The sequence below is a fragment of the Prionailurus bengalensis genome, chromosome E4, assembly GCF_016509475.1.
Source record: "Prionailurus bengalensis isolate Pbe53 chromosome E4, Fcat_Pben_1.1_paternal_pri, whole genome shotgun sequence".
Classification (NCBI taxonomy): Eukaryota; Metazoa; Chordata; class Mammalia; order Carnivora; family Felidae; genus Prionailurus; species Prionailurus bengalensis.
Window position 1 is genome coordinate 44,352,347 of NC_057360.1, and position 26,649 is coordinate 44,378,995.

Sequence of the window (26,649 nt, forward strand, 5' to 3'; positions counted from 1 at the left end):
ACTTCTCTCATCTCTGAGAGGCTGAAGACAATGTCAACGCAGCCATCAAATGGTGGGCCCCAGGGGGACTACACTAGATGTGCAAAAGGAGCGCCTATATAGTACCTCCCTAGTCTGGTCAGGGTCATATGTGCTGGAAACTATTCGTCCATGTCTTCCTGATTCCACTTGCCAGAGGGAAACATTTGGGAGTCCAAGTGTATGGACACAAGGAGACTAAAAGGAAGCAGGGTGCCTTACAGATTGGTAATTAAAAAGATGATAAATGGCCTCCTGAGCATATAATGCAATATTATGGCCCTGCCCCCTGGGCAGAGGATGGGTCTTGGGGCTACCACACTCCCATTTACGTGCTAAACCACATAATCAGACTGCAAGCAGCTGTAGAAATTATAACCAATGAAAATGCCAGAGCTCTTAACTTACTAGCCAAGCAGCAAACCAAAATGTGCAATGCCATCTATCAAATGCCATCTATCTACCTGCTTGCTTCTGAGGGAGGTGTTTCTGAAAAATTTACCCTGAGCAACTGCTACCTACAGACAGATGATGAGAGGAAAGTCACAGAGGAGATCACAGATCAATGAGAAAGGTTACTCATGTCCCAGTTCAGATCTGGAAAGGTCGGGACCCTGGGGAGTTATTCGGAGGATGGTTTTCAACTCTTAGGAGATTCAAAACCCTCATGGGAATTATCCTCCTAATTTTGGGAGGGTGCTTAACCTTACCCTGCTTAGTTCCTTTGGTTGTACGGTCCGTCTCCAGTCTCACTGAGGCCATGATTTAAAAAGGACAGCCATTGGGGCGCCTGGGTGGCGCAGTCGGTTGAGCGTCCGACTTCAGCCAGGTCACGATCTCGCGGTCCGGGAGTTCGAGCCCTGCGTCGGGCTCTGGGCTGATGGCTCAGAGCCTGGAGCCTGTTTCCGATTCTGTGTCTCCCTCTCTCTCTGCCCCTCCCCCGTTCGTGCTCTGTCTCTCTCTGTCCCAAAAATAAATAAAAAACGTTGAAAAAAAAATTAAAAAAAAAAAAAATAAAAAGGACAGCCACTCAAAAAAAAAAAAAAAACAAGAAGAAGAAGAAGAAAAGCAGGGGGAGCGCCTGGGTGACTCAGTTGGTTAAGTGACTGACTTTGGCTCAGGTCATGATCTCGCAATTTGTCATTTCAAGCCCTGCGTTGGGCTCTATGCTGACAGCTTAGAGCCTGGAGTCTGCTTCGGATTCTGTGTCTCCCTCTCCTCTTCATGCTCTGTCTCTCTCTCTCTCTCTCTCTCTCAAAAATTAATAAACGTTAAAAAATTTTAAAAACAAAAAAGGACGGCCACTCATGTAATAATGTTATAAAAATATAAACCTCTTGGGGAGCCTGGGTGACTCAGTCAGTTGAGCATCTGACTTCAGCGCGGATCATGATCTCATGGTTCATGGGTTTGGGCCCCGCGTTGGGTTCTGTGCTGACAACTCAGAGCCTGAAGCCTGCTTCGGATTCTGTGTCTCCCTCTCTCTCTACCCTCCCCAGCTTGTGCTCTGTCTCTATCTCAAAAATAAATATTAAAAAAAATTTTTTTTAAATATATAAACCTCTAAACCAAGATGATGCTCTATGAAACGAAATAGAGAAGTCTGAGCATCAAAGGTGGAAATGTTTCTCTCCCTAAGGAGAGAAAAAAAGAGAAAAAAGAAAGAAAAAACAAAAAACAAAACAAAAAAACTTTAAGGTAACCTGGCTATGTGCTATGTGACAACATCCCTCATGACCTTGTAAACAAAGACTACTTAATTAGACTACATGTTTGTGTGTGTTACCATATATGGGAGACAAAGAAATAGAAAATGTATAAAAAAAATTATACCACGAGACATTCGGGGTCCAGTTCTTTGGGTACAAACCCAACTGAGTGGTGCCGGCAGAAATAAAGTTGCTTCCTGGGAAGGTTAAGCCTTGGTGTCACGATTCTGTGTGAGAATTCTGCTACAAAGAGACTAAGAAGCCAACAACTAAATGCAAAAGGTATCCTAGACTAGATCCTTTTCCTTTTTTTTAATCTTTATTTTTGAGAGAGAGACAGACAGAGCACGAGCAGGGGAGGGGCAGAGAGAGAGAGGGAGACACAGAATCTGTAGCAGGATCCAAGCTCTGAGCTGTCAACACAGAGCCCGACACGGGGCTCAAACTTAAGCACCGTGAGATCCTGACATGAGCTGAAGTCGGACGTTTAACTTTAACCCCTAGACTGGATTCTTGAATGGAAAGACATTTCGTGGAAAAACTGGGGGAGTATGAATAAAATCTACAATTGTATTCATAGGACTGTGCCAATGTTAATTCCTTAGTTTTGATACCTGTACTTTGGTTATAAAAAAACATTATCAGGAAGGTTATAAAAAAACATTACAGGAAGCTGGATAAGAACTCTATACCTCTATACTATCTTTGTAACTCCTCTGTAAATGTAAAATTGCTAAAAAAACAAAAACAAAACAGCAGCAGCAGCTATGCTTGGCCCACATGTATAGACAGCCGCACAGGCTCACTACCATCCCCCCAGTGGCCCACTCCACAAGAAGCTGCTTTTTCTTCCTTTAATCCTTTATCCATAAGCTTGGGAAGTTGTCATTTCCCAAACCCTTCCCCAGTTTTACTGAAGATTTTCCCCCAAAGGCACAGTGGACTGACATAGTACCTGTTCCCCAGCAAGGCAATGGCACAGAGGTCACCCTTCTGTACCTGAGGCAGACCAGCAGGGGGCACCACGAGTCCTGGCAGCATCAAATCTGCAGCAAACGAAACAAATGCATCACAACCTGTATTCTGCCTCTAAACAATTCCAAGTTCTACTTCATCATTTATTCATTCACTCAACCTACAAACCTTTATCAGGTATCAGCAAGGTTATTCATAATGAAAATTAAAAGACAGCAACCTGAGTATCACACCATTTCCCTAGGGGGGCTAGTGATCCAACTGAAGCACCAAGGCCAGTTCCATGACCTATCTTATTCTGGTTTCCCAATTTAGCTTACTGACTTAAAGGACAGCCTATGGCAGTTCACAAACTATTTTCTCATTGAAGTACAAAGTACAAAGCTGACTGAAGCCTTTCAACAGCGTCGTAGAGGCCCAGGGACCTCACGGAAGCAGTCAAGAGAGAGATGAAATGCAAACGGGGGAAAAATTCCACTTTTCAACCATATGAACGCAGGAAGTGGGTACATTTATTGGAGTAGTCGGTCCTTCCTAAGCGGGTTTCAGTTGATAGCCAGAATATAGGGAAATCTTCTTACCTGCTCCCCCCACCAGTTTTTCAAGCACTGGAGGCCACGTCGTGAAAGCTGGGAGAAGGTCAGGATAGGACCACAAGGCATACACTGCCCAAAAAGAGACACAGATTTATTGCCAAAAAGTCAATCTCCTGGGGCACTGGCAAAGCCAAACGCGAAGGCCACTTTAATTCAGGGACAGTAAAGGAACTCAGCTCAACGCTAGAGAAGAGGCTGTGAGGCCCAAAGAGGGTTCATTCTGGTTTTTGTGTGTTTTTGTTCAAATTTAAATGCATTTATTTAAACTCAAGTTAGTTAACATACAGTGTAGCGTTGGTTTCTAGGGGTTTCCTTCTTAAAATAGACAGATTCTTTTTTTTTCTAATATACCTTTTTATCTTTTAATAATTGCAATATAAGCGATTACAAATATACATAAAAATGCTTACAAATCACATAAACATATTTATACCATTATACAGCCATATAAAATGGAAATATGGAAGGATAAATATTAGGATATCACCAAGAATTTCCACACTTGTGAAGGTGGTAAAACTACTGAAAATTGAAAAAGTATACACATATGCAAAAGTACATGTGAATATAATTTTTAAAAATTATAAATGGTAATCACTCTCTTGTCTTTAAAGCTCTCTCTTCAATGACTAAGGAAATCTTCTGTGGGTATGCTTAGGAAATTACAGGGAGGCAGTGGGCCCACAGGCTTTGCAATTGGAATGAAGAAGGTAGATTCTTAAAAACCTGGATGACACCTGAGACTGGGAGGCCCCTATCATTCCACCTGATTGTAGTTGTAGAAATGGGCACAGCAGGTAAAAGCGGGGACAAAGACCAAGGAGGATTCCATTTGTGACCTCAGAAACAAGTAGACTAAGAACAGGGCACCAGCCTGTAAACAATTTGGAAATTTCCGCATGTTTATTATTTGTATTCCCTCTGTTTTCATAGTGATTAGTGGTAAAAACCCTTAGATCAAAAAGCAGCAAAGTGGGGTGGGGGCAGGAGCGGCCCAAGGAGACCACCCTACCCTGCTGCAGCCCAGCTTAGGGCAAGAAAAGCCCCAGTGACAAAGCAGGTATCAGCAGCTAGAGACAAAAGGACCCTAGATGTCTGAGTTCTGTCACAAGGAGAGAAAGCAAAGGATCCTGAGAGCCAGATAGAGCCGAAGGAAGAATCCCTGAGAGGTATCTCGATGGGAGTACATCACTAAGACAGCTGGGTACGTGGTTTCATTAACCCAGCTTCTTTCCAATCACAGGATCTTTTCAGTCTCTAAAGAAAATCCTGCCAGTCATCGTTTTAAGACGTATTTCCTACCTGTCCTGAAATGTCACCCTTTTCGAGACCCCTGCTCCATCCCTAGTTAACCCACTAGGAACTACTATTCCTTCATCTCAGAAGATCTTTTGGCAACCGCGCTCTTTCTGTATTGGCCCTTTCATTCTCCCTCCTACGGCAGTAAGTTTCGACCTTGAAAGACCCAAGTCTAGGGACACTGGGCCCGAAACGATTCTTACGGATGGTACTGGGAGATTTGGCACTTAGGGTTTTGAGTAAGGCAGGTGAATGAAAGAAATAAGGAGAAACGGATGCCAGGCAAGGATTACAGTAAAGGCCACGTCCATCCTGTTGCCATACCTGTCGGATACAGATTTTTCTCCACTTCGAACAGGATGGGGTTACCACCGCTCACGTACACAGTCACTGCATCCCCTCTGTGAGCATACAGTTTCACAATGGTGAGCTCCTCCTTTCCAGGTACCAACACAGAGACCTGATCTGTTCCTAGAGTGGGGAAAGCAGCCATCACATCAGCCCGAAGCTTTCTCCTGCAGAAAGCAAACCAATGAGTGGTATGAATCGTGCCTGGATGCATTTTGAGAAATGCAAAGGATTCGGAAGGACTTACTATCAAATCAAGGGGCCAAGGAAAAACTGCTTTATGATGCCCTACTCTCGTACACTCTTCCAAAACATCCTATTCTCTTTCACATCCCATGTCTCCTCTATTGTCACATATTCTTGGGGGCAAGACTTTCCATTTTACGAACAAAGAGGGAAAGTGAGATCCAGGCAGTAACCAAGTTAGCCTGACTTTGGAAATTCAGCCCTGCCTTCCTGCCTCTATGCCTAGCCCTCGCACCCACTCCCTTCTCTCTATGCTTGGCAAACCTGTCCCAGATGGTTAAAAAGCTATACCAGGGCACCAAGAGTGACAACTATAGAACACGGGGTCCAAAATTCGCAACGTGCTATCTGCGTTTGCGACACTGTCTGAACAGATACAGGTCTCCTCAAAACATGTCCCTTAATTCTCCCTCACCTCTCCCTCCATCTGTCTGTCTCTCCTGCCAGAAGTAATCACTAGACACTTTTCCTCCTATCGTTGTACTTCTCGGTTCCCCATCTGACTTCTCCTAAGGGACTCTAAGCTCTTAGGAGAGTGGCACCCTGTCTGTCTGTCTGTCTTCCTTCCTTCTTTCCTTTCTTTTTTGGCGCCCTCCGCAATACCTTCTATAGATCGCAGTCAGTAAGCGCTCATTGAATTACGTTTTCCTTTAAACGAACTACAATATCCAAAAGATAGCCTGGGAGATAAATCAGGCCTCCTCTCCCTCTTCACCCTCAAAACATGTCTATTCCAGCCTGGTCCCCTGGGGTCCCTTCCGCCGCGGGACCCCTCGGCCTCCACCCCGGGTCGGCTGAGCTAGTCCAAAGACGGTTGTGGGCCAGCCGGGATGGAGAAATGGCTGGGTGTCCTGGTGGGCAGAACAGGGCCCTTCTCTCCCTCACCTGTCCGACCCCTTGATGGCCGTGTTGGACTTGACCCGAAAGGCCTTGGCAAACATGTCTGCTGGAGTGGCCTGGGGAAGAGAAGGAGAGCACAGACGCCAGGGGCCGTCAGGAACGCGACAACGCGGCACCGTCCCCACCCGCAGCCCTGGGGGCAGCCATGCTGGGGCCCGGCCGGGAAAGAGGCCCGGCTGGAAACCCGGGCCGCGCAGCTTCGCGCCTTTGGCCGCTGCCCAGACCGCGGCCGCCCCTACTGACAGGACCCGGAACTGAAGCGGGGGGGCGGGGCCCGGGGAAGGCGGGGCGCATTCCCGCTCCGGCCCTGCGCCTGCGCGACTGGCTGGCTCCTGCACGCCTGCAGGGGTCCCGCGGTGGCTAAGGTGCCTCTGTCTATTGCCGCTCAAGGCGTTAGGGCGTCTTGACTTCCCTTCAGTTTAATTCAGCCCCACAGAAGTAATTGACCCTTGTGTTTTATTCGTTTCGTAGCCCTCCCGAATGGTTTTCTTAAGGGCTTTGTTTGTCTTTGCATTTAATGGCACGCTAGGAAGTCTGCGAATTTTCTCTTTTGTTTTAAATTTACATGGGGTGATAGCAATACGGGGAATCCGCCCTCGTCCAAGGTTTGCGCCTCATGTTATGAGTAAAAACACTACAAACAATCTTCAAATCTGTTTTAAAATATTTTTGACCACCTGTAGGTAACTTTTGCAAAGCGTTATTGCATTTTGCGTCAGGTGTTATTTGGGGAGAGAGGGGTTTCCAAAACTAATTAAATTATTCACGTTGCTTATTAAAAAAAAAATCTGTGAGCCAGATTAGGGTCAGGTTATGGCTTGGCTTCTCCCTAGCAACGTGATATTGGGCCAACGGCTTATTCTTTCTAAAACCCTTGCATTCTCTGAAAGATGTGCATGGAGTACCTACGTCATAGGGTTTCCATGAGAAACGATTGAGGTAATGAGTGTGATGGGTTACACAGTGTTTTGCAAATTTGCAGTCATGTTTTTCAAAACTCTGACAGGTGTGAAGTTTTGGGTTTCCCTGAAAGGGACTGCTGTGTGCCCTGGAGGCATGGATTTAAAGACCTGGGGTCTTGGCTCCTACTAGGTTAATTTTTGCGTATGGGAACGGTTAAGGGCAGAATGTCCATCCACCAAGAAATAAATACTAATTGCTCGTTCGCTGACACAGTTACACAAAGGAGGATTTCACACTGGGCGTCCAAAGAGTAGGTCTCCCAGTGTCTGCCCGCCACCAGGATTCTTACAAGGGCCCCTAACGTGGCCTGGGGCCAGGCGCAACTTGGGCTCCTCCTACCCTTCTGACCTAGGAGGCCTTTATAATCAAGCACCCCAGCGACAAGGCCAAGGTCAGAGGAGCCCAGAGGAGGGCAGTGCCAGAAAGCCTTTTCCCTTCTGGCTCCCAACGCAGCCACATGTGGGGACGCTTGATCCAGACTGTGCTGGTGACCAGTGTCTACCGCAGCACAGCTACTGAGGCAGCCTCTGTGCAGGGAGCTGAGGAAGGCTATTCAAGAGAAGATTAGAATGATAAATACGAAAACAGCAAGGTACAGATAAATGTGTAAAATCACCTCCTTTCTATATATTGAAAAAAGGAGATTAATAAACACTGGGAGGATGACAGAAACTAATAAAAATATAACTTTATTAAATGAGGAAACATAAATGATGGAAAAAGCTTACTCTTCAGAGAGCCTTGTCATGTGACTTTGACTTTTGAAACATGTAGCTGTTTTTCATATCTAAAAAGTTTAGCTTAATAGAGGAAGAAGCATGATTTAAAATTAAAATATGAATGCAAATAAATGTAAAACTGTATTAAGTTGGGAAGTGAACCAATCAGAGATAAGGATTATTTGAAGTCATTTTGGAAGAGAGTACTTACATTCAGAGTTGAACATCCCGGGACAAAATAAATGCAAAGACATTGTAACCTTCATTCAGCAGTTTACCTGGTAGTAGTAACGTTTGCATTAAACTTTTTATATTATTTTTGCAAATATTGAAATATAAGAATATGTGAGTAAAGAGACAGAAAATGTACTAGAAAGTTTTTAACCCTGTGTTATTAACCTTGAATTGTAAGATCCAATAGGAGCAAATGAATTTTAAATATCACTTCTATTTCAGTCTTCTGTCAAGCAAGAAGACATTTAAAGACGTTTCCACGGTGTTGAACATTTCTATTTCAACATAATTCTCTTCACAGGATGGTACAATTCTTGGGTTCTAAACACTATTTCCCAGTAAAAGGAATCAGACCCCTTTGGAAAGCTGTATGCTTACAGGCATTGGGCAGGGAAATACCCAGCGAGCCTGGAACATCATGTTGTCTTAAGAAATGCTCAAAGAATAATGGGGTATAACAAAGCAATCAGCAGCAGGTTTCAAGAGGCTCTCAACTAGCCAAATTTGGGATAATTTGAGCTTCAAAAATAATGCCTATAATTCATTATGATAAATTGAATAAATAAAAATTCAGGAATCCATGTTGATTTATGTATGTATGTATGTATGTATGTATGTATGTATGTATGTATGTATTGTTTTGAGAGAGAGAGGAGAGCTCTGTGGTGAGAGCGGGGCAAATGGAAAGAGAGAAAGAATCTTAAGCAGGCTCCCCACTCAGCGCAGAGCCCAGAGCTCAAGTCCTGGGCTCGATCCCATGACTTGAGCCAAAATCATGATGGATGCTCAATCGACTGAGCCACCCAGGTGCCCCGGTGATACAACATTAAAAACAAAACAAAATAAAACAAATATATATATATATATATATATATATATATATATATATATGTAAAGCTATCAGAAGTTCACTATTAGCAAGTTCTTACTCTAAAAATTGAAAATTAAAGATTTACCAAACCTTTTCAGTTAAAAGCTATAGTGAGTTGGCAAATTAACACTCATCTTTACACAGGAATGACAATAACTGCAGAAAAATATTAGAATTAATCTTAAAAGTAATTATTTTGCAGCCAAAAGTGAAAATAAATGGTTATAGGTCATATTGGTTACAGGCCAATTGTCATACACTGATTCCACCAGCATTAGGTGAAATGTTCTGGAGAAATAGTACTTACACCAATATTAACACCACAGATAACTTGACAATTTTAACAATAGTCCTTTAAATGTGAGAAAATTGACTCTCATTTGTGATTCAGATTTAGATAAATTGGCTCCATTGGAGACAGCCAGCTTACTCATTCTAAGAATGCCACTTGATTTGATGCAAAATGAAGAAGATATCACCTTAAAATATTTTTACCTTAATTATATCTTTATTTTCATCTTTAAGTTTTTATGTTTTTGTAGAAGTTAAAAATGTTTATGTTCAATTGATGTTAACTAATTATGTTGTTTAGAATGTATGAATATTAAAATCATATTTCAGATCTTATGGTTGAATGTTTCCAAAACTCTCTATACTAACAACATCCTGAATGTGTCACTGGATTTGAAGATCATTACCAAAGAGGTTCTCATAGTTCTCAGCATGTACTGTCTTACTTTATCTTTATTTTAAAGTAACACATTTTGGGGTTTAAAGGTGATATATATGAAAGATAGAAAAAGTGGAGACTGCAGGTAAGTGTAAGTTCAATACCAACTCCTACCCCTAGTTTCTCTAAATTTAACTATAGTTATTGTACACTTTTTATTTTACTTCCTGACAATCTTTGCTCTGTAAACATTTATGCAGTGTTCAAAGCATTCTGTGTGTTTATACTTGATGTATTTTTTTGTCCCTTTCATGTTACGTTTTAGGATAGTTATGCACCAGTTAGATCCAATTTCTCTTTATGATTTCTTTGAATTTTTATGTGTGCTAGAGAGTCATCTTTTAGGAGATCATGTATCCCATCGTTTTTTGGTATATCTATTGCTAGATAAGCAATATTAGGTAGTAACTGCTTACATCTTCTAACTGACAGAGGGATGACATAGATTTTGATGTGTTTTTGAAGTGAACTTATTTTGAAGTTGTAAAGAAGTATCTTCTCCCATTTCCTCTGAAATGGATAGTTTCAGGAAGGCTCAGAAATTTGGAGGAAGACGTGAGAAAGGTAGGAGAAAGATGGATAGAAGTCACCACTGAAATGGTTGAATCTAATTTCTTGTCATAGATATTTTAAGAATAGGACATAAAGAATTTTGGTTTGCCAAGTTTTAATGAGGTACTTTTAAGATGTGATTTATTTCTCAGATTTAATTACATCATCCATATAATATTTAACACAAATTCTGATTTATGAAAGTAAATGAGCTAAATAACACTTGACAAAATAAACTGAGTTGGATTGACAATGAAAAATTCTCAATATTGTACATATTTTAGTTTTAGGACTGCATCTTAACCATTGTTTTTTACACAAACAGGATAGGTCAGCTTCCCCTCCCAACAGGTTGCTCGGAATGTCTGTTGTGATGTCTGTCTATGATATCCAGTTTTACATTCAAATTCAACAGTATCCCCTGTTGGGGAATACAGTTTTTTCACAGAAGACCATCGTAATTGTATGTTATGTCTTTCCATGGAGTCTTCTGATATTATACATACATCTGAAGGTTTAAAAAAAATGAACATAAGCATTAAGAAGTAAACAAATATTTTCCACAGAATTTCAGACTTTCAAGTAGAATCTTCTACACTGGCCCAGGGCTCTGTTTCCAAAACCTTTTCCAAACCAATACATTGAAAATCTATCACGTAGATGTAAATCATTTTAAATGATTAATGATGTAAAAATGAGGTACTGTGTTTAAGGTGTGATAATTAAATGTTATAATAGAAGATCCATCATGTCAATAACAATAGGAAGAGCTTTCATTAAAGAATACTTTGTTGTTGTTGTTGTTTAAGACTTTTTTCTAACTTTATTTCTTCACAGATTAATATTTAGTAGTCAAACATTTGACACAATGGTTGTGGTTAATCCATGAATATTCTGTTAATAACAGCAAAACACCTTTCTCATTATTTCCCAGGATCCAGGTGAATATTAAAATATTTACCTAAGCACTTTGGTGGTTTTGACCACTGTCCATATCTGCATGTGATGACCTTGTTTCCCTCAAGCACATACAAGGACTGGCACTGGTACTCAACTGATGATCCTGGAGGATATTCTGATTTTGGGAATGTGGTCATGTCTCCATTGTCAAGAGGCGGAGGGGGCCCACAGTTTTCATTAGGATCTAAAAAGATATTATTTGATTTATTGAAAGTGCAAAGAAAAACAGGTTAAAGTAAAGTAAATAGAAATGTAGCACAATATACAATATCAAGACTTGGGATTTCTGCTGACAGAAATGATTCATTGGAGAAATTCTAATCATTTAAACTGAGAATAACACTTTTAAGCACTTCCTTTAATCCCACATGAAAGTACACATAAAGCATTAACAAATATGTCTGCTTTGCAGTATTCTGGTATTAAAAACCATTTTTCCTACTGAATAAATGCCAGACAGATAGCTAATATACACAAAGAAATTTTTCTCATTAGTTACAACATAATGCATGGTCTACTATGTATTGATTTTCATTGTTATTACAAAAGAAACATCAGTTTCTTTAATCATGTCAAAGAATTACAAATCTATATAATGTGAAAGGCAATTGCTGGCCTCCCATTCTGGACATGATGACGTAGAAACATTTCTGCTTATCCCTTCTGCTAAGTAAAACTAAAAACCCTGAACATATTATAAAAACCAACATAGGAGATTACGAAAGATGCAGAGAAGATATCAATCTGATAAGAGACCTTGGGATTCAAGGAATTACACAGTTCATTTGGGTTTTCATTGTGCCTTCTACGGACCCTGGACTGAGCACTGAAGAAGAATGGAACCCAGAAATGATATCAAGTTCAAGAAAAAAAAAGTTCCAAACATCATCCACTCTATTTAGCCAAAGGCCTAGGAGAGGAGTATTCTAGCAAAACAGGTATTTTTTACAATACTTGAAATGCTCCCAATTACCATCATAAAGAAACCGAGACCAGTCCTCTCCCTGTGTGGCTCACAGATCAACAGTGATCAGCAGAGGCCAAGTGAGCAGCCCAGACTGCTCTCCACACTCAGGGAATAAGACACCTCTCCACTTGCCGTGTTGTCAGTGGAGGTCAAGTGGGAAGCCTGGACTTGCACTGTGGTAGTCTTGGAGGCCTGATAAGTAAGAGATGTCAATAAAATCCAGAGCCTTAAAACATAATATCCCAAATGTCTAGAATACAATTGAAAATCCCTCATTACACTAGCACAAAAACAGACACTCAGATCGATGGAACACAATAGGGAACCCAGAAATGGACCCACAAACGTATGGACAATTAATCTTTGACAAGGCAGGAAAAAATACCCAATGGAATAAAGACAGTCTCTTCAGCAAGTGGTGCTGGGAAAACTGGACAGCAACATGCAGAAGAATTAACCTGGACCACTTTCTTACACCATACACAAAAATAAACTCAAAACAGAGGAAAGACCTAAATGTAAGACAGGAAGCCATGAAAATCCTCAAGGAGATAGCAGCAAATCTCCTTAACCTTGGCCACAGCAACTTCTTACTCAACATGTCTCCAGAGGCAAGGGAAACAAAAGCAAAAATGAACTATTGAGACTTCATCAAAATAAAAAGCTGCTTCACAGCGAAGGAAACAATCAGCAAAACTGAAAGGCAACCAAGAGAATGGGAGAAGATATTTGCAAACGACTTATCAGATAAAGGGTTAGTATCCAAAAATCTATAAAGAACTTATCAAACTCAACACCCAAAAAACAAATAATGCAGTGAAGAAATAGGCAAAAGACATGAATAGACACTTCTCCAAAGAAGACATCCAGATGGCCAACCGGCACATGAAAAAATGCTCAACATCTCTCATCATCAGGGAAACACACCTGCCAGAATGGCTAACATTAACAACTCAGGCAACAAGAGATGTTGGCGAGGAGGTGGAGAAAGAGGATTTCTTTTGCACTGCTGGTGGGAATGCAAACTGGTACAGCCACTCTGGAAAACAGTATGGAGGTTCCTCAAAAAATTAAAAATAGAACTACACTACAATCCAGGAATTGCACTACTAGGTATTTATCCAAGGGATACAGGTATGCTGTTTTGCAAGGGCACATGCACCCCCATGTTTATAGCAGCACTATCAATTAAGAGCCAAAGAATGGAAAGAGCCCAATTGTCCATCGATGGGTGGATGGATAAAGAAGATGTGGTATATATATATACAATGGAGTATTACTTGGCAATCAAACTGAATGAAATCTTGCCATTTGTAACTATGTGGATGGAACTGGAGGGTATTATGCTAAGTGAAATTAGTCAGAGAAAGACAAATATCATATGACTTCCCTCATATGAGGACTTTAAGAGACAAAACAGATTAACGTAAGGGAAGGGAAACAAAAATAATATAAAAACAGGGAGGGGGACAAACAGAAGAGACTCATAAATATGGAGAACAAACTGAGGGTTGCTGGAGGGGTTGTGGGAGGGAGTTGGGTTAAATCGGGTTAAATGCATAAGGGGCATTAAGGAATCTGCTCCTGAAATCATTGTTGCACTGTGTGCTGACTTGGATGTAAATTACAAAATAAATAAAGAAATAAAAAAAAATCACTCAATATAGGGGCATCTGGTAGCTCAATGGGTTGAGCATCCAACACTTCTTGACTTTGGCTCAGGTCATAATACCACAGTTCAAGAGTTCGAGCCCTGTGTTGGGGTCTATGATGGCAGAGAGGATCCTGCTTGGGATGCTCGCTCTCCCTCTGCCCCTCCTCTGCTTGTGTGCTGGTGTGAGGACTCTCTCGCTCGCTCTCTCAAAATAAAATTTTAAAGAGAGAGAAAATTACTTATCATACCAAAGACCAGTAAAATCTCAAAAGAGAAAAGATAATCAACAGATGGCAACACTTAAATGACACAGATAATGGAATTATTTAGTGATGGCTTTTAAAAATCCAATGGGAATTATAGAACAGAAAAACATAATAATAGATTGTTAAAAATCCTCACTGGATGGGCTCTATCATGGATTACAGATGACAGAAGGATAAATCAATTTGAATATACAATACAGATTGCTCACGTTGAAAACAGACTGAAAACAAAAGTGGACAGGGTCTCAGGGACCAGTAAGAGTATATAGTAAACCACGGACAACCAGAAAGAGAAAAAAAGGGGTTGCAGATGAAAAAAAAAAAAAAAAAAGAGACTTCCAAAAATAATGGCTGAAAATTTCCCAAGTTGGGTACAAGGCATAAACATTCATACTGAAATACCCAAACAGGATAATCCTAAAGAAATTCAAGCCAAGATACATCATAATCAAACTGAGGAAAACTAAAGAAAAGGAAAAATCTCAAAAGCAGCTACACAGAAATTAGGCAAACCTCTAAGGGAAAAAGGGTTCAAGTGTCCGTGGGGTTCTCATCTGTGTCCATGGAGCCAGAGAGAAGTGACAACGTTTCTCAAGTGCTAGAAGAAAAGAAACTGTCATCTCTGAATGCCACATCCAGTGATGCCATCCTTAGGATACAAGGGAGAAATAAAGACCTTCTGAGACAATGGAAAAGGGGGAAAATATCTCCAGCAGATCTATCTTTAAAGAATTGCTAAAGGAATTCTTCAAATAGCACCGAAAAGATAACAGAAGGAGGACTGAGACTTCACGCAGGAAGAAAGAACAAGGCAGCTGAGAAAAATAAGGGTAAATATAATAGACTCTTTTTCATAAGGAGTTTGTTGTATTGGATGTTTGGGCAACATTGTATCATTTCCTATAGTGCTCAATATAAGTAGAAGAAACACTAAAGACATTTATGCTTACTAAGGAAAAAAAAGGCATTTATGTTTAAAATGTGGGGAGGGTAAGGGGTGCTTGGGGGCTCAGTCAGTTAAGTGCCTGACCCTTGATATCAGCTCAGGTGTTGTGAGTTCAAGCCCCAGGTTGGGTTCCACACTGGATGTGAACCCTACTGAAAAGAAAAGAAAAGAAAAGAAAATGTGGGGAGGGTAAATGGACCTAAATGGAAGTATGGTTTCCACATTCACGTGAGGTGGTAAAATGTCAAGACCAGGAGGGAATGATAAGCTATTATGTAGATCTTAATACCCAGGGCAACCACTCATAAAATGATACAAAGAGATATGCCCCCAAACAATGCAGATATACCAAAATGGAAGTTATCTTAAAATGTTCCAAAAGTCCATAGAGATAATAAGAAAAGGAAATGGGAGTGAAAAACAGGGAACACAAAATAAATAAAATGCCTGGCACAGCCCTAATCTATCAAATATTACTTTAAGTGTAAGTGGGTTAAATACTTCAGTGAAAAGACTAAAATGGCAGAGTGCACACATAAACAAGATCCAACCATAGGGCGTCTAAAAGAAACTCACTTTAAACATGAAAAACATAGGTGGGATCAAAGCAAAAGACTGGGAAATATAAATGCCAGGAAAAGTTGATTTGAAAAACTGGTGGCTATATAGTATCTGCTTTGTTGGCTCCTCTTCTTTCCTAAACTCTGAATACTCGAGTGTCCTATGACCAAGTTCTTAGACCTTTTCTTCTGTATACACTAATTCCCAGGTTGAACTCAGCTAGTAACCTTCTTTAAAAATAATCCACAAGCTGAAGTAGCCCAAAATTGTATCCCAGTCTATGATCACATTCCAGCTGCTGATTCTGTCTCCAAGTGAAATTTTTATAGGGCTGTCAAATGTCCTGAACGTATCTTTAATACACTTATTCCTCAGGAAACAACCAAGTGTCTTAATGCTTAAAATAGAGAATTTTCCATGATTCCAGGTGTGCTAATCTGGTCAAATCCTTCATAAAATAAATATGTCATATCACTTATGCAGTCCACAAAAAGAAAAAATTGGAGTTTAAGCACCATCATTTTATTTAAGATTAAAAGATGATTCTATAATAACTACTACATTATATATTTATGTTAACATATTTAGTCCCTAAAACATTCTCTAAAGTTTGGGGAGGAAATAAGATACTCTAACTAGGCACTGAGGTGATTGTGTCCAGTTCCCATTTGAACATATCACTTTTCTGCCCCATCCAGGTCAAAAGGTTTGATGCATTCATAACGTGCCCTCTGACCAGATAGATACTTAGGCACCTCTTCTAGTATAATAGCATGTTTCACTCTGGGTGGATTCCCACAAGAAATACCTGAATAGAAAGAAAAAAAAGTCGCATCTCTAACACAATGATCATTTTGAGTAGCAAATCAATGAATGGGATTCCAAATAGATCTCTAAGAGGATTTTAAATCAACAGTTAATCTGTCATGAAAGGCTGCTAATTTTAAGAAATTTACATGTAAGATTGAAGAAAAGGAGGTAAAGCAATATATTTTATTTTCTAAGACTTAAACTTCTATGAAACTGAGAGTTTTTCTGGACATATCCGTTAGGGTCTAGTAAAATCACTCTTCCAAATTATATATTTTCAAAATGAATTTATAAACCACAAGAAAATCAAAATAAAAAGATTATTCGACATCAGAATTTGGCTTGCAATTATCCTGTTTATGAATGTAATTTTAGGCCCTTAGAAAAATAAACACAGCAGCCACTTCCTTAGAGAATAAATGAAGAATTAACATGCTTTGAAGAATACCAGAGCTGAAGGAAAAAGATGATTAACTGAGAGTCCAAACAGGAGATGAGTGGCAAAATAACAGAAAAATAAATGTACAATTGACAAAAACAGCCTTCAATGATTCTTTTTTGCAAACGCTTAAGGACATTTCAGTGCATAATGTATAATTCACCAGTGAGATTCAGGTGGACGTAAATATAACAGGCTATATAGGTATGGCTCCTAGACTGGAGTATACACTGAATCCCTTGGGAATTGTTAAGACACTTTCAGGGTTGCAGCCCCAGAGTTTTTGCCACCACAGGTCTGAGCAAGCCTGTGAATTCACATTTGCATTTCTAACCATTTCCCAGAAGATGCTGATTCTGTTCTTCCAGAGACCACAGTTTGAGAACCACTGGGCTTTCAGATTGACCACTGAGTACACAATTATATCCCTTTATGTTAAAACATAAACTTCTTCGACCTGGCCTAAAAGAATAATCCATGTCCATTTCATAAGTGCTGTTAGAAGGAATTGCATATTAGTTAAGACATTTTCACAAATAGGTTTCAAAATTTCATTGAAGTACCTCTGCATATTGGCTTTCCTATCCATTGGCTGTTAACACACTGGATAGTATTTGGCCCATCCAAAAGGTAATTATTTGGACATTTATAAGTCACTTTTTCTCCTGACCTATATAACGTCTTCTTCTGGCCTATGGGTGTGGCATTACCGAAGTCGGGTAAGCTAAAACAATCCGTGTCTGAAAGAAAAAGAATATGTACTTGTTCAGTAAACATTTTAAAATACATAATGGCTAATAACTATAATGTAGAATAATAGGTACACATCGAACCAATGAATACCTTGCAAAATTTTTCTTATACCTTGAAACAATATGTTAGAAGTCTTGCTTAATTATATTGAATAGTCCTATGTTTATCAAAGTATAACATGGGGATGATGACATCGTAAGCCTGAAGAGATATGGATACGTGTAATGCTTGAGATCACACTTCTTGCATTCAAATTCTTTCTTGCCCATACAAGCCATCTACATTATGTATTTGTATTTTCACTTCTGTCAAAATCTGTTACCTTTATTCATGTCAAACATCTCAGTAAACTATATACATACAAGGAGATAACTGACAAACTAACAGTAAATTGAATAATGATGGGATTGATGAGCAGGGACCAGCTGTGACACAGGAACACAGATGAGAAGTCTGAGGATGTGTATCACAGGAGGTCTAATGTGCACACACGGTGACATGAAAGTGAAATAATTTGGCTCATGCTGTCACACTTTTATTATTACTATGGCTATTAATTCTCTACTAGAATCCACAGCTTCCCAGAGATACCCTGTTGAATTCTGGAATTACTGCCTAGTTTCATATTTGTACCATTTATGCTCTGAATTAAGAATATTTATCAATCGTAGAGTAAAATTAAATACACTATACTTTTGCACTCTGGTGGATGGGACCATTTTCCTCCTATACATCTTATGAATGCAGGTCCATTAATCTCAAAACCTTCGGTGCATTTGTACGTTACTTCTTCTCCATATTGGTAACTGTCTGATACGTGAGATAGAATACCATGTGGAATCAAGTGTGGTGGTGCACAAGAAAGTCCTAAAAAAAGAGGGACACAAAGAAAGAATGACTCCATGTTTTACTAAATCTGAAATTTAATTTTATGTACTGGTTTCCATATTTGGCAGTTTTATTTGAAAAATATGATAACACAGGATCTGTAATCATATCACAGAGACGGTGTGCAAATGCTTCCTAAAATCATTATTCTGATGTGTATACAGCTGGCAACCTGAGTAGGAACTTGAAACTAAACATGTCAATATATTATCGGCCGTAACGACTTCTTTCTAGATATGTTTCCTGAGGCAAGGGAAACAAAAGCAAAAATAAACTATTGGGACTACATCAAAATAAAACACTTCTGTACAGTGAAGGAAACAATCAACAAAACTAAAAGGCAAGCTACAGAAAGGGAGAAGATATTTGCAAATGACATAGCTGATAAAGGGTTAGGAACCAAAACATATAAAGACCTTATAAAACTCAACATCCAAAGAAAGTAACCCAATTAAAAATGGGCAGAAGGCATGAACGGACATAAATCCAAAGAAGACATACAGACAGCCAACAGACACATAAAGAGATGCTCAACATCACATCGATTATCCTGGAAGTGCAATTCAAAACTGCAAGGAGATATCACCTCACACCTGTCAGATAGGCAAAAATCAACACACAAGAAACAACAGGTGTTGGCGACGATGTGGAGAAAGGAAAACCATCTTTCACTGTTGGTGAGGGAATGCCAACTGGTGCAGCCACTCTGGAAAAACAGTATGGTGATTCCTCGAAAAGTTAAACCATAGAACTAGATCCAGCAATTGCACTACTAGATATTTACCCAAAGAATACAAAAATACTACCTCAAATGGATACATGTACCTTGATATTTATAGCAGCATTATTTACAATAGCTGAGATATGGAAGCAGCCCAAGTGTCGATCGATAGATGAATGGAGAAAGAAGAGGTGGTATACATATACAACGGAATATTATTCAGCCATAAAAAGAATGAAATCTTGTGATTGGTAATGACACAAATGGAGCTAGAGAGTATAATGCTAAGTGAAATAAGTCAGAGAAATAACTTGACAAATAACATGATTATACACACTCACATGTGGAAGTTAAGAAACAAAACAAATGAGCAAAAGGGGGAAAGAGAGAGAGGCAAACCAAGAAACAGACTCTTAATTATAGAGAACAATGCGGTTACCGGAAGGGAGGTGGGTGGGAGGATGGGTTTAATAGGTGATGGAGATAAAGGAGAACACTTGTTTTGACCATCAGGTGTTGTATTGAAGTGTTGAATCACCATATTCTACACGTGAAACTAATATTACACTGCATGTTAACTAATTGGAATTTAAACTAAAACTTAAAAAATAAAAATAATAAAAATTTCAATATATTTATGAAAGAGACCATCAGTGTTTCTCAAACCAATAGTGAATAATAAAAAGAAGAGCATTGAGAAGTAATCATCTTAAGTACCATATATTGTAAGAACTCAGAAATGACATTACAGGAAAAAGAAAACAAATTAAAAAAAAAAACTCATGGCAAAGCAAACAGAACAAGTTCTATACATGGGAAAGGAATATGAATAGGTAGGTTTAATTTAATTGTGCTACACATCTAGTTTTCATTAAACAATTGCCAGAATTCAAAGTGAGTCTGTAATGAGTCAATGAAATTAACACAAAGAGGATAGACTTGATTATGCAAAATTGCTGGTAAGGTACATAAATATATAAATGATTTTAGATATTTAGCTATAAATGAGTTTGTATATTTAGAAATCTAAAGGATTCTTTCTCACGAATTTGACAATTGATTATGCTTAATGGATTATATCGAAAAAGAATTGTGGTTTGCATACTGTCCTCACCTACACACCGAGGTGGAGAACTCCATTTTCCCATGTGGCACGTTATCTCATCTCTTCCAGATATCCTGAAACCATCCTCGCAAGTGTAATTTAATTTGGTGCCATGTACATAAACCTCAGGTTTCAATGGTTCGTCCATCTCTTCTGAAAATTGAGATGATTTAATGGTTCCATGTTCTATCTGAGGTGGTTGAGGACATGGGCTTTTTTCTGTATAAAGAACAGAGATCAATGTTCAAACTGAAAAATGTAATCAAATACTAGTTGAGGTTTTAAAATAAGGATAATCTGAAAAATTAAATTACTGAAAAACTAAAAAACATCTGGAATTTGCAAGCTCATGTCTCCATCAAATCTACAGTAGTATCTGCTTGTTCACTCTGCCCCCACATTCTTGTCCTTTTCATCATGAGGGAAATTTTCTGTGGTACTTACAAACAAATTTTCTATGGTATTTACACAGTAACCCAAAGTTTTGGTCTGTTTCTTTCATAGTAGAAGTGAAAGAAGGCCGATTGATTTGTATACTTAGATGGCAATTTACTGTTTCAAGATAAAGTGAAATAGATAGACAGAAAGGTCCTTATCTTGTTCATTTACACAAAGCACAGGGGAGTATTAACCTCATTTGAAAGAATGTTACAAAGCAAGTTATGCATTACTGACCAACGCAGTGTGGTATTGACTGCCATCTTCCATCCTTGCACACGATTTCCTCTGCATCCTGAATTATGTAATTGTCCTGACAGACAACAGATACTTTTTCTCCATCCTGATAATTTACCGTCGTTGCCATATTGTGAGCATTGGGAATCTGAGGTGGAGGTGGGCATGACTGCATTTGTACTTCTACAAATATGAAAATTAGATTTTGTGATGAAATCAGAGTTAAAAATATTAAAGAGAAAAATTAAAGAGAAAACTCAATAATAATGTATCATAAACGATCAAATAATAAGGTTATGCTTAAATATGTGATACTCTTCCGCTTGTAGAGCGCTTTAATACATCACACGTGGTCTTAATGGTAGTATCTTCCTTTTATTCCTTCTGTGATAAATCGTGCATAATTTATGTAAAACTTCTTTTAATTATTTCTAACCATTACGATGTACTAACTGAATCATCCACTCAGTAACAGGCACTAAATAAATACTGATATTAGGATCTTTTTATAGCTATCTATAATCAAATGTATTGTGATTGCATTAAAACACTTATAAGATGCGGAATGGAAAATAATTAGCCACAAGAAGAATTACATGTAGTTAATCAATTATTTGATACAGGTGCCTGGCCAAGACATGAATTAGATATGGTCATTAGTGATTAACAGTGTGTTGTTTGAAGTTCAAAACTCTCTGGAGATACTGTTGACTAGGTTGCCGACACTGTTTAGAGATACACAGATGATGAAATGCACCCTGTTTAACGGATTAGACAGCCTGACTTTCCTTCTATGACCAGCAAGGTATACAAGATTCCTTTGCAAACTTGCGTTTGAGCTCCCATAAAGCAGAGATACTTCACATGTATCGTGGCAGTTCATAACCTGGAGACAAAGATGTCCTGTTCCACTGAGGGAAGACTCTGGGCGACTAACCCTGGAGGCTTTTGGACCTCTCTGTGATACCTACATTTCATTAAAGACCTTATGTGACTGTACATTGGGAAGTCTCCTGAGTCCTTCCAATTATCTGACACTTTGTATTCAATTCAGAGAAACTGTTGACGGAATATAATTCATTCATGCTGACTAATATGGTCATATTTTCTATTTCTATCTTTAGACAGATGCAGGAGTATTTTATATTTAATCAAAAGTTTTTTTCTTATTTCTGTTTTCATTATCTTGGCATATTTTTTTCAATGTATTCTTAAGGATTTATTTTCTTCTCTATATGCTGTTTAACCATTTTTGTCCTAATAATCTTAATTTCTACTTCCTCTTGATACATTTTGCCAGAGGTTGGTCTGGCAACTAAATCTCCCTAAAGGCAGAATCATTACTCTGCAAATCCTCTGTTTATGCTTTTTTTAAAAAGCTTCTTTGTATTTTTTGCATTTTATTTTATTTTTACATTTTAAAATTTTTTCTGTATTATTTTGTAGTCCTTTGAATAACAAATATACCACAAAAATGTTGTTACAAGAGGATACATTTATCTAAGAAAAAAACTGAATATTTGTAAATTAAGCAACAAAATTCTCAATAACTGATGAGTCAAAGAAGAAACCACAAGGAATACTAGGAAACATTTCACATAGAATTCAATGAAAATGAAATGTATATAAAAATTTTGAGACTTCTACAACAGTTTTAGAAGGGAAAATGAAATTAATCCTTAAAAGTAGGATGGTTTAAATCCAAGTTTTAGTTTTCTACCTTAAGAAATAGAAAAGTAAAATTAAAATCAAAGTAATTAGAAAAAACAACTTACGCCCACAGAAGAGAGAAAATTGAGAAAGACAAATAGAAAAGAGAAAACAGAAAAAATAGTGAATGTTAATAAGGCTAAAAAATAGAAGAGAGAGTAAATGGAGAAAATCGAGTGTTAAAACTGGTTATGTGGAAATGTTAATAAATTCAAGAAAAAAAAAATCCAGGAAGAATAATCAAGATACAAGTAATAAGTATCAATGTTAAGAAAGAAAGAAGAGATATCTGCCAAGAAACTATATAGTTAAAAGGAAAATAGCACATGAAGGGAATACTAGAAACAACTGCACACCAATCAATTTGACAAACGAGAGATTTCTTGAAAAATACAACTTCCTTTCATTGATGAAAGACAGTAAGAAAATCGGAATATTTCATTACTTATTAAAGACATTGAATTCTTCATCAAGAAAACTTCCAAAAAAGCAAATTATATGTCACACGACTTTGCACGTAAATTCTATCAATCATTTAAGGTAAAAATAATGAAATAATAAGTGTAATTACCTATATATATATATATGTATTTATACATATATTTGCAATTTGTTTTATGAGGCCACACTAATACTGATAACAAAACTTGGGAGAGGCATTAAAAGAAAAAGCATCTATAGATTAATATCTCCCATGATCACAGATGCAAAACTTCTTAAAACTATGTCAGCAAATCAAGTATATGAAAATATAATAGAGCTAACTCTAGGAATGAGAGATTTGGTCAACATTCAAGAAGTTACATATATAATTCACTACATTAACAGAGATAAGTGAGCCATATTATCCTATCAGGAGATATGTAAAAAGCATTTAAAAATATCCAACATTGGTTGATCATAAAATTTCTCACTCAGCTAAATAAGACTAGAAGGAGTAGTTTCCTTAAACTGATAAAGGGCGTCTACAAAAATCCTAAAGTGACATTATGATTGTGGTAAAATGTTGAATACCCTCTCTCTGCGGTCAGGAATAGGACAAAGATGTGCATTCTCATCACTTCCTTTCAACAGTTTACTGGACGTCTTAGCCAGTACGATAAGATAAAACAAACCAAAATCAAAATAGACTGGCAAAAATAAAATCTTGTGGTAGCACTGATATAACTGCTTACAGAAAACTGCCACAAATCTACAAAGCAACACCTAAAATGAAAAATGCAGCTTAGTATAGTTTCAGACGATCCAATTAACATGCAGAAACCAAGCATGAGGGCAAACACATAAAAAGATCCCAAACTCCTCCCCCACACACACTGAATCCATGGTACATATGGAGCAATCGCCTCTGAAAAAGACCTGAAAACCAGCTGAACGGCCCCTTCACAACAAACAGTAAAAGGGCCACATTCAGGTGGGTAGGAGAGTCAGGAAGACAGTATATGGAACAAACCCCACCCCTGGCAGGGCTACACACATTCAGGAGGGATCTCACGGACCCAGAGCCTCTCCCTGAGGAGTAAGGGGTTTGTTTCCCACATTAACAACCCAGACCCTGGAATCTGCAGCAGGAAGATGAGCCCCCAAAATGTCTGGCTTTGAAAACCAACAGAGCTCATATCCCGGAAATCAGAAGGGCTATCGAGAACTGACACCCTTTTCTTAAAGAGCTCGCACCCAGACTCACTACCCCAGGCGACCAATGTGAAAGAACAGTTTGAGAAATACCTAGACATCTGAGAAGGGGATTCATTTGCTCGCCTTAAAGCATCTGCTTGAGGGGGGCATCTGTTGGGACTCTTTCCGGGATGGAGGTGCCGGCAGGTGCCATGTCTGCACTTTCCCTCTACCTTGCTGGCACCAGTGGGTGCACTCCAGCCCAGGGCTCTCCTGTGGCTTCATCAAAGCCGGCGAGCGGGCCCCAGCCCTGCATTCTGCTGCCTCCCTAAAGCTGGCCAGCATGCTCAGCCCACAGAGGGCACACTCCTTGATCCCCAGGCTCTAGTGGCCTGAGGGGCTTGCATTTCTGGGGCCTGCAACACACGACAACAATCCGAGAGATAACTCTTGGTGGGCCACTACCTCCGGGGCACCACAAAGCAGCCTGAAACACAGCCCAGACTTTCTGGGGAAAAAGCCTAATTATCTGTCTTAGACCGGTAGCCTGAGGGGTGGACTTGAGATTTGCCACACATCTGGGGGCCACCGAGGTGCCCTCAGGGAACGTGGACCAGGGGATGCCATCTTTGTGCTCTCCTCAGCCTCAAAGAAAACCAAATCACTATTTCTTAAAGATACCCGACCGGGCGTTAATTTGAGGCCATCAAGTTTCCGGGTGGGTTGTTTTATAGCTGACTGAAGCACTGATGCACTTAATATCTAGAAATGATGTTTTGGTTAGTTTCTAAATTCCCTTCCGGCTTCAAAGTTATTTGTAATAATAAATAGCTAAACATGTTTAAAAGATGCCCAAATACTGCTTTGGCAAGTTCGGAAGAAATAGAATAAGATTTTGAAAGTACTATAAACAAGAGCTTACCTGTGCAGGTTAGTTCAGGATCCCATCTTCCATTTATGCACGTTGAGTGTTTCTGTTTTAATTTTCCTCTACATTTGTAAGTTATGTTCTCATTATGATCAAATTCGGTCTTGTATAATGGATTCGCCTCACGTATAGTTAAGCTGTATTTACACTTCTGAAGTTCATCTGTTGCTAGAAAATGAAAATATTGCCTTGAAAAGACTACTTATAAGAATCAAAGCAGTTAATGCAGAACAATAGCTTAGACTCAATAGTATATCGAAATTAGAATTTGTGCCCGTAAGTCCCACCAACCAAGTTATTCCTGATCATATTGCATGTGATGGGCTATTTATTATGTCTGAACATAAGTCCCGTGTCCAGGCTTTGAAATTTCAGAGAAAATGTCTGCCATAAATACAGCCTGCACTTTGGGGATTAGAAAAGCATTAAGAGGCTCACTTTTTTGGATGATTTACACACTGAACAGTCATCACCTGGTTAAATTTGGTCTCTTATTTATCTGTGGAAATAGAATATATGAAGCTGCTAGTTTAAATATCGTGTTTCAAAAAAATGAATATATTTTTTCACTTATGGTAATTTAATAAGCACATCTAAAATGTATTATGTAAAATGTGAACACATAAGCAGATCTTTTGCATGATCACTAAAATGGGACAAATACTTGGACTAAGAAGTTGGGTGCTTCAAGTCACAACCTGTTTACTGTATATACTCTTCCAATCTTTGAAAAACTATTTTGTACATCAGGTCAACCTATAATTCAATAATATTGTAAGAGTCCATTTTGTTGACTCTAATACGAGTATAACAACTTTTTATACAACTACATACTTCAAAAATTCAATGCAGCCCGGAGTACTTTGTCAATTTGACAAAATATCAATTGATGTAGGTCTTTGGATTTCTTAATAAGTACCCAAAGAAGTAATGATTTTGTAATACAATAAAAAATAAAACAAAGGGGACTAATTCAAAACACACTAGAGGCTGAAAATAAATTCTGGTTTTAGGGCTTGTCTTCAGTGTTGAGGAAGACAAAACAAGGTTTTCTTCAGGTGATAGTAACTCATCTATAGTCAAAAGGAGTGGTGGTGGGTGTTGTCATGGTCCTATGATTGACTGGTTTCTGAAAGAATTTCCTTGATTCTTACGAGAAAATAAACATTTTGAGAAGAGTGAAAAGCTAGACTAGCTAGAGGTACAAAATAAACACTGAGAGGAGAAAATTGGAGTAAGGTCTATGATAGTTAAAAGTGGATTATGGTAAACTTGAATATAGGTGGAAGATTAACCTTGGAAAGGCAAACTCTGAGATCTAAAAAGAGTAATAAATGAAATAGATGTTTCAGTATAAGAGTGAAAAATTGAAAGTTTTCATGCCTGTTACAACCTTGGGTTTTCCCCCATATAAATGAGGGGAAATTGTGGAGATAGAAGAGGACAAAGATGAAATTTGGTCTTGAAGGACTGGCAATACTTCTCATGG

The 26,649-nt window shown here is 38.6% G+C and overlaps 2 protein-coding genes across 11 annotated transcripts in view; both read right to left on the reverse strand.

Annotated features, from left to right (window-relative positions):
- EIF2D (eukaryotic translation initiation factor 2D) overlaps positions 1 to 6,345 on the reverse strand; it is a 29,101-nt gene extending 22,756 nt beyond the window's left edge. For 3 of the 9 annotated variants that reach the window (XM_043568367.1, XM_043568369.1, XM_043568368.1), the window contains exons 1-4: positions 6,077 to 6,338; positions 4,922 to 5,112; positions 3,284 to 3,367; positions 2,683 to 2,773 (exon numbers count right to left, since the gene is read on the reverse strand). In XM_043568367.1, the coding sequence (XP_043424302.1) occupies positions 2,683 to 2,773; positions 3,284 to 3,367; positions 4,922 to 5,112; positions 6,077 to 6,132 (422 nt within the window). In that variant the 5' untranslated portion in view covers positions 6,133 to 6,338. Of the gene's footprint in view, positions 1 to 2,682; positions 2,774 to 3,283; positions 3,368 to 4,921; positions 5,113 to 6,076 lie in introns of those variants that run through there. The other 6 variants (XM_043568366.1, XM_043568364.1, XM_043568372.1 and 3 more) reach the window with 6 other exon arrangements.
- Positions 6,346 to 10,332: 3,987 nt separating this feature from the next.
- Positions 10,333 to 26,649, reverse strand: part of LOC122476088 (complement factor H-like) — a 98,248-nt gene continuing 81,931 nt past the window's right edge. For both annotated transcript variants that reach the window (XM_043568362.1, XM_043568363.1), the window contains 7 exons: positions 25,155 to 25,328; positions 20,906 to 21,088; positions 20,240 to 20,449; positions 18,210 to 18,383; positions 17,327 to 17,503; positions 11,122 to 11,304; positions 10,333 to 10,668 (listed from right to left, as the gene is read on the reverse strand). In XM_043568362.1, the coding sequence (XP_043424297.1) occupies positions 10,460 to 10,668; positions 11,122 to 11,304; positions 17,327 to 17,503; positions 18,210 to 18,383; positions 20,240 to 20,449; positions 20,906 to 21,088; positions 25,155 to 25,328 (1,310 nt within the window). In that variant the 3' untranslated portion in view covers positions 10,333 to 10,459. The remainder of the gene's footprint in view (positions 10,669 to 11,121; positions 11,305 to 17,326; positions 17,504 to 18,209; positions 18,384 to 20,239; positions 20,450 to 20,905; positions 21,089 to 25,154; positions 25,329 to 26,649) is intronic.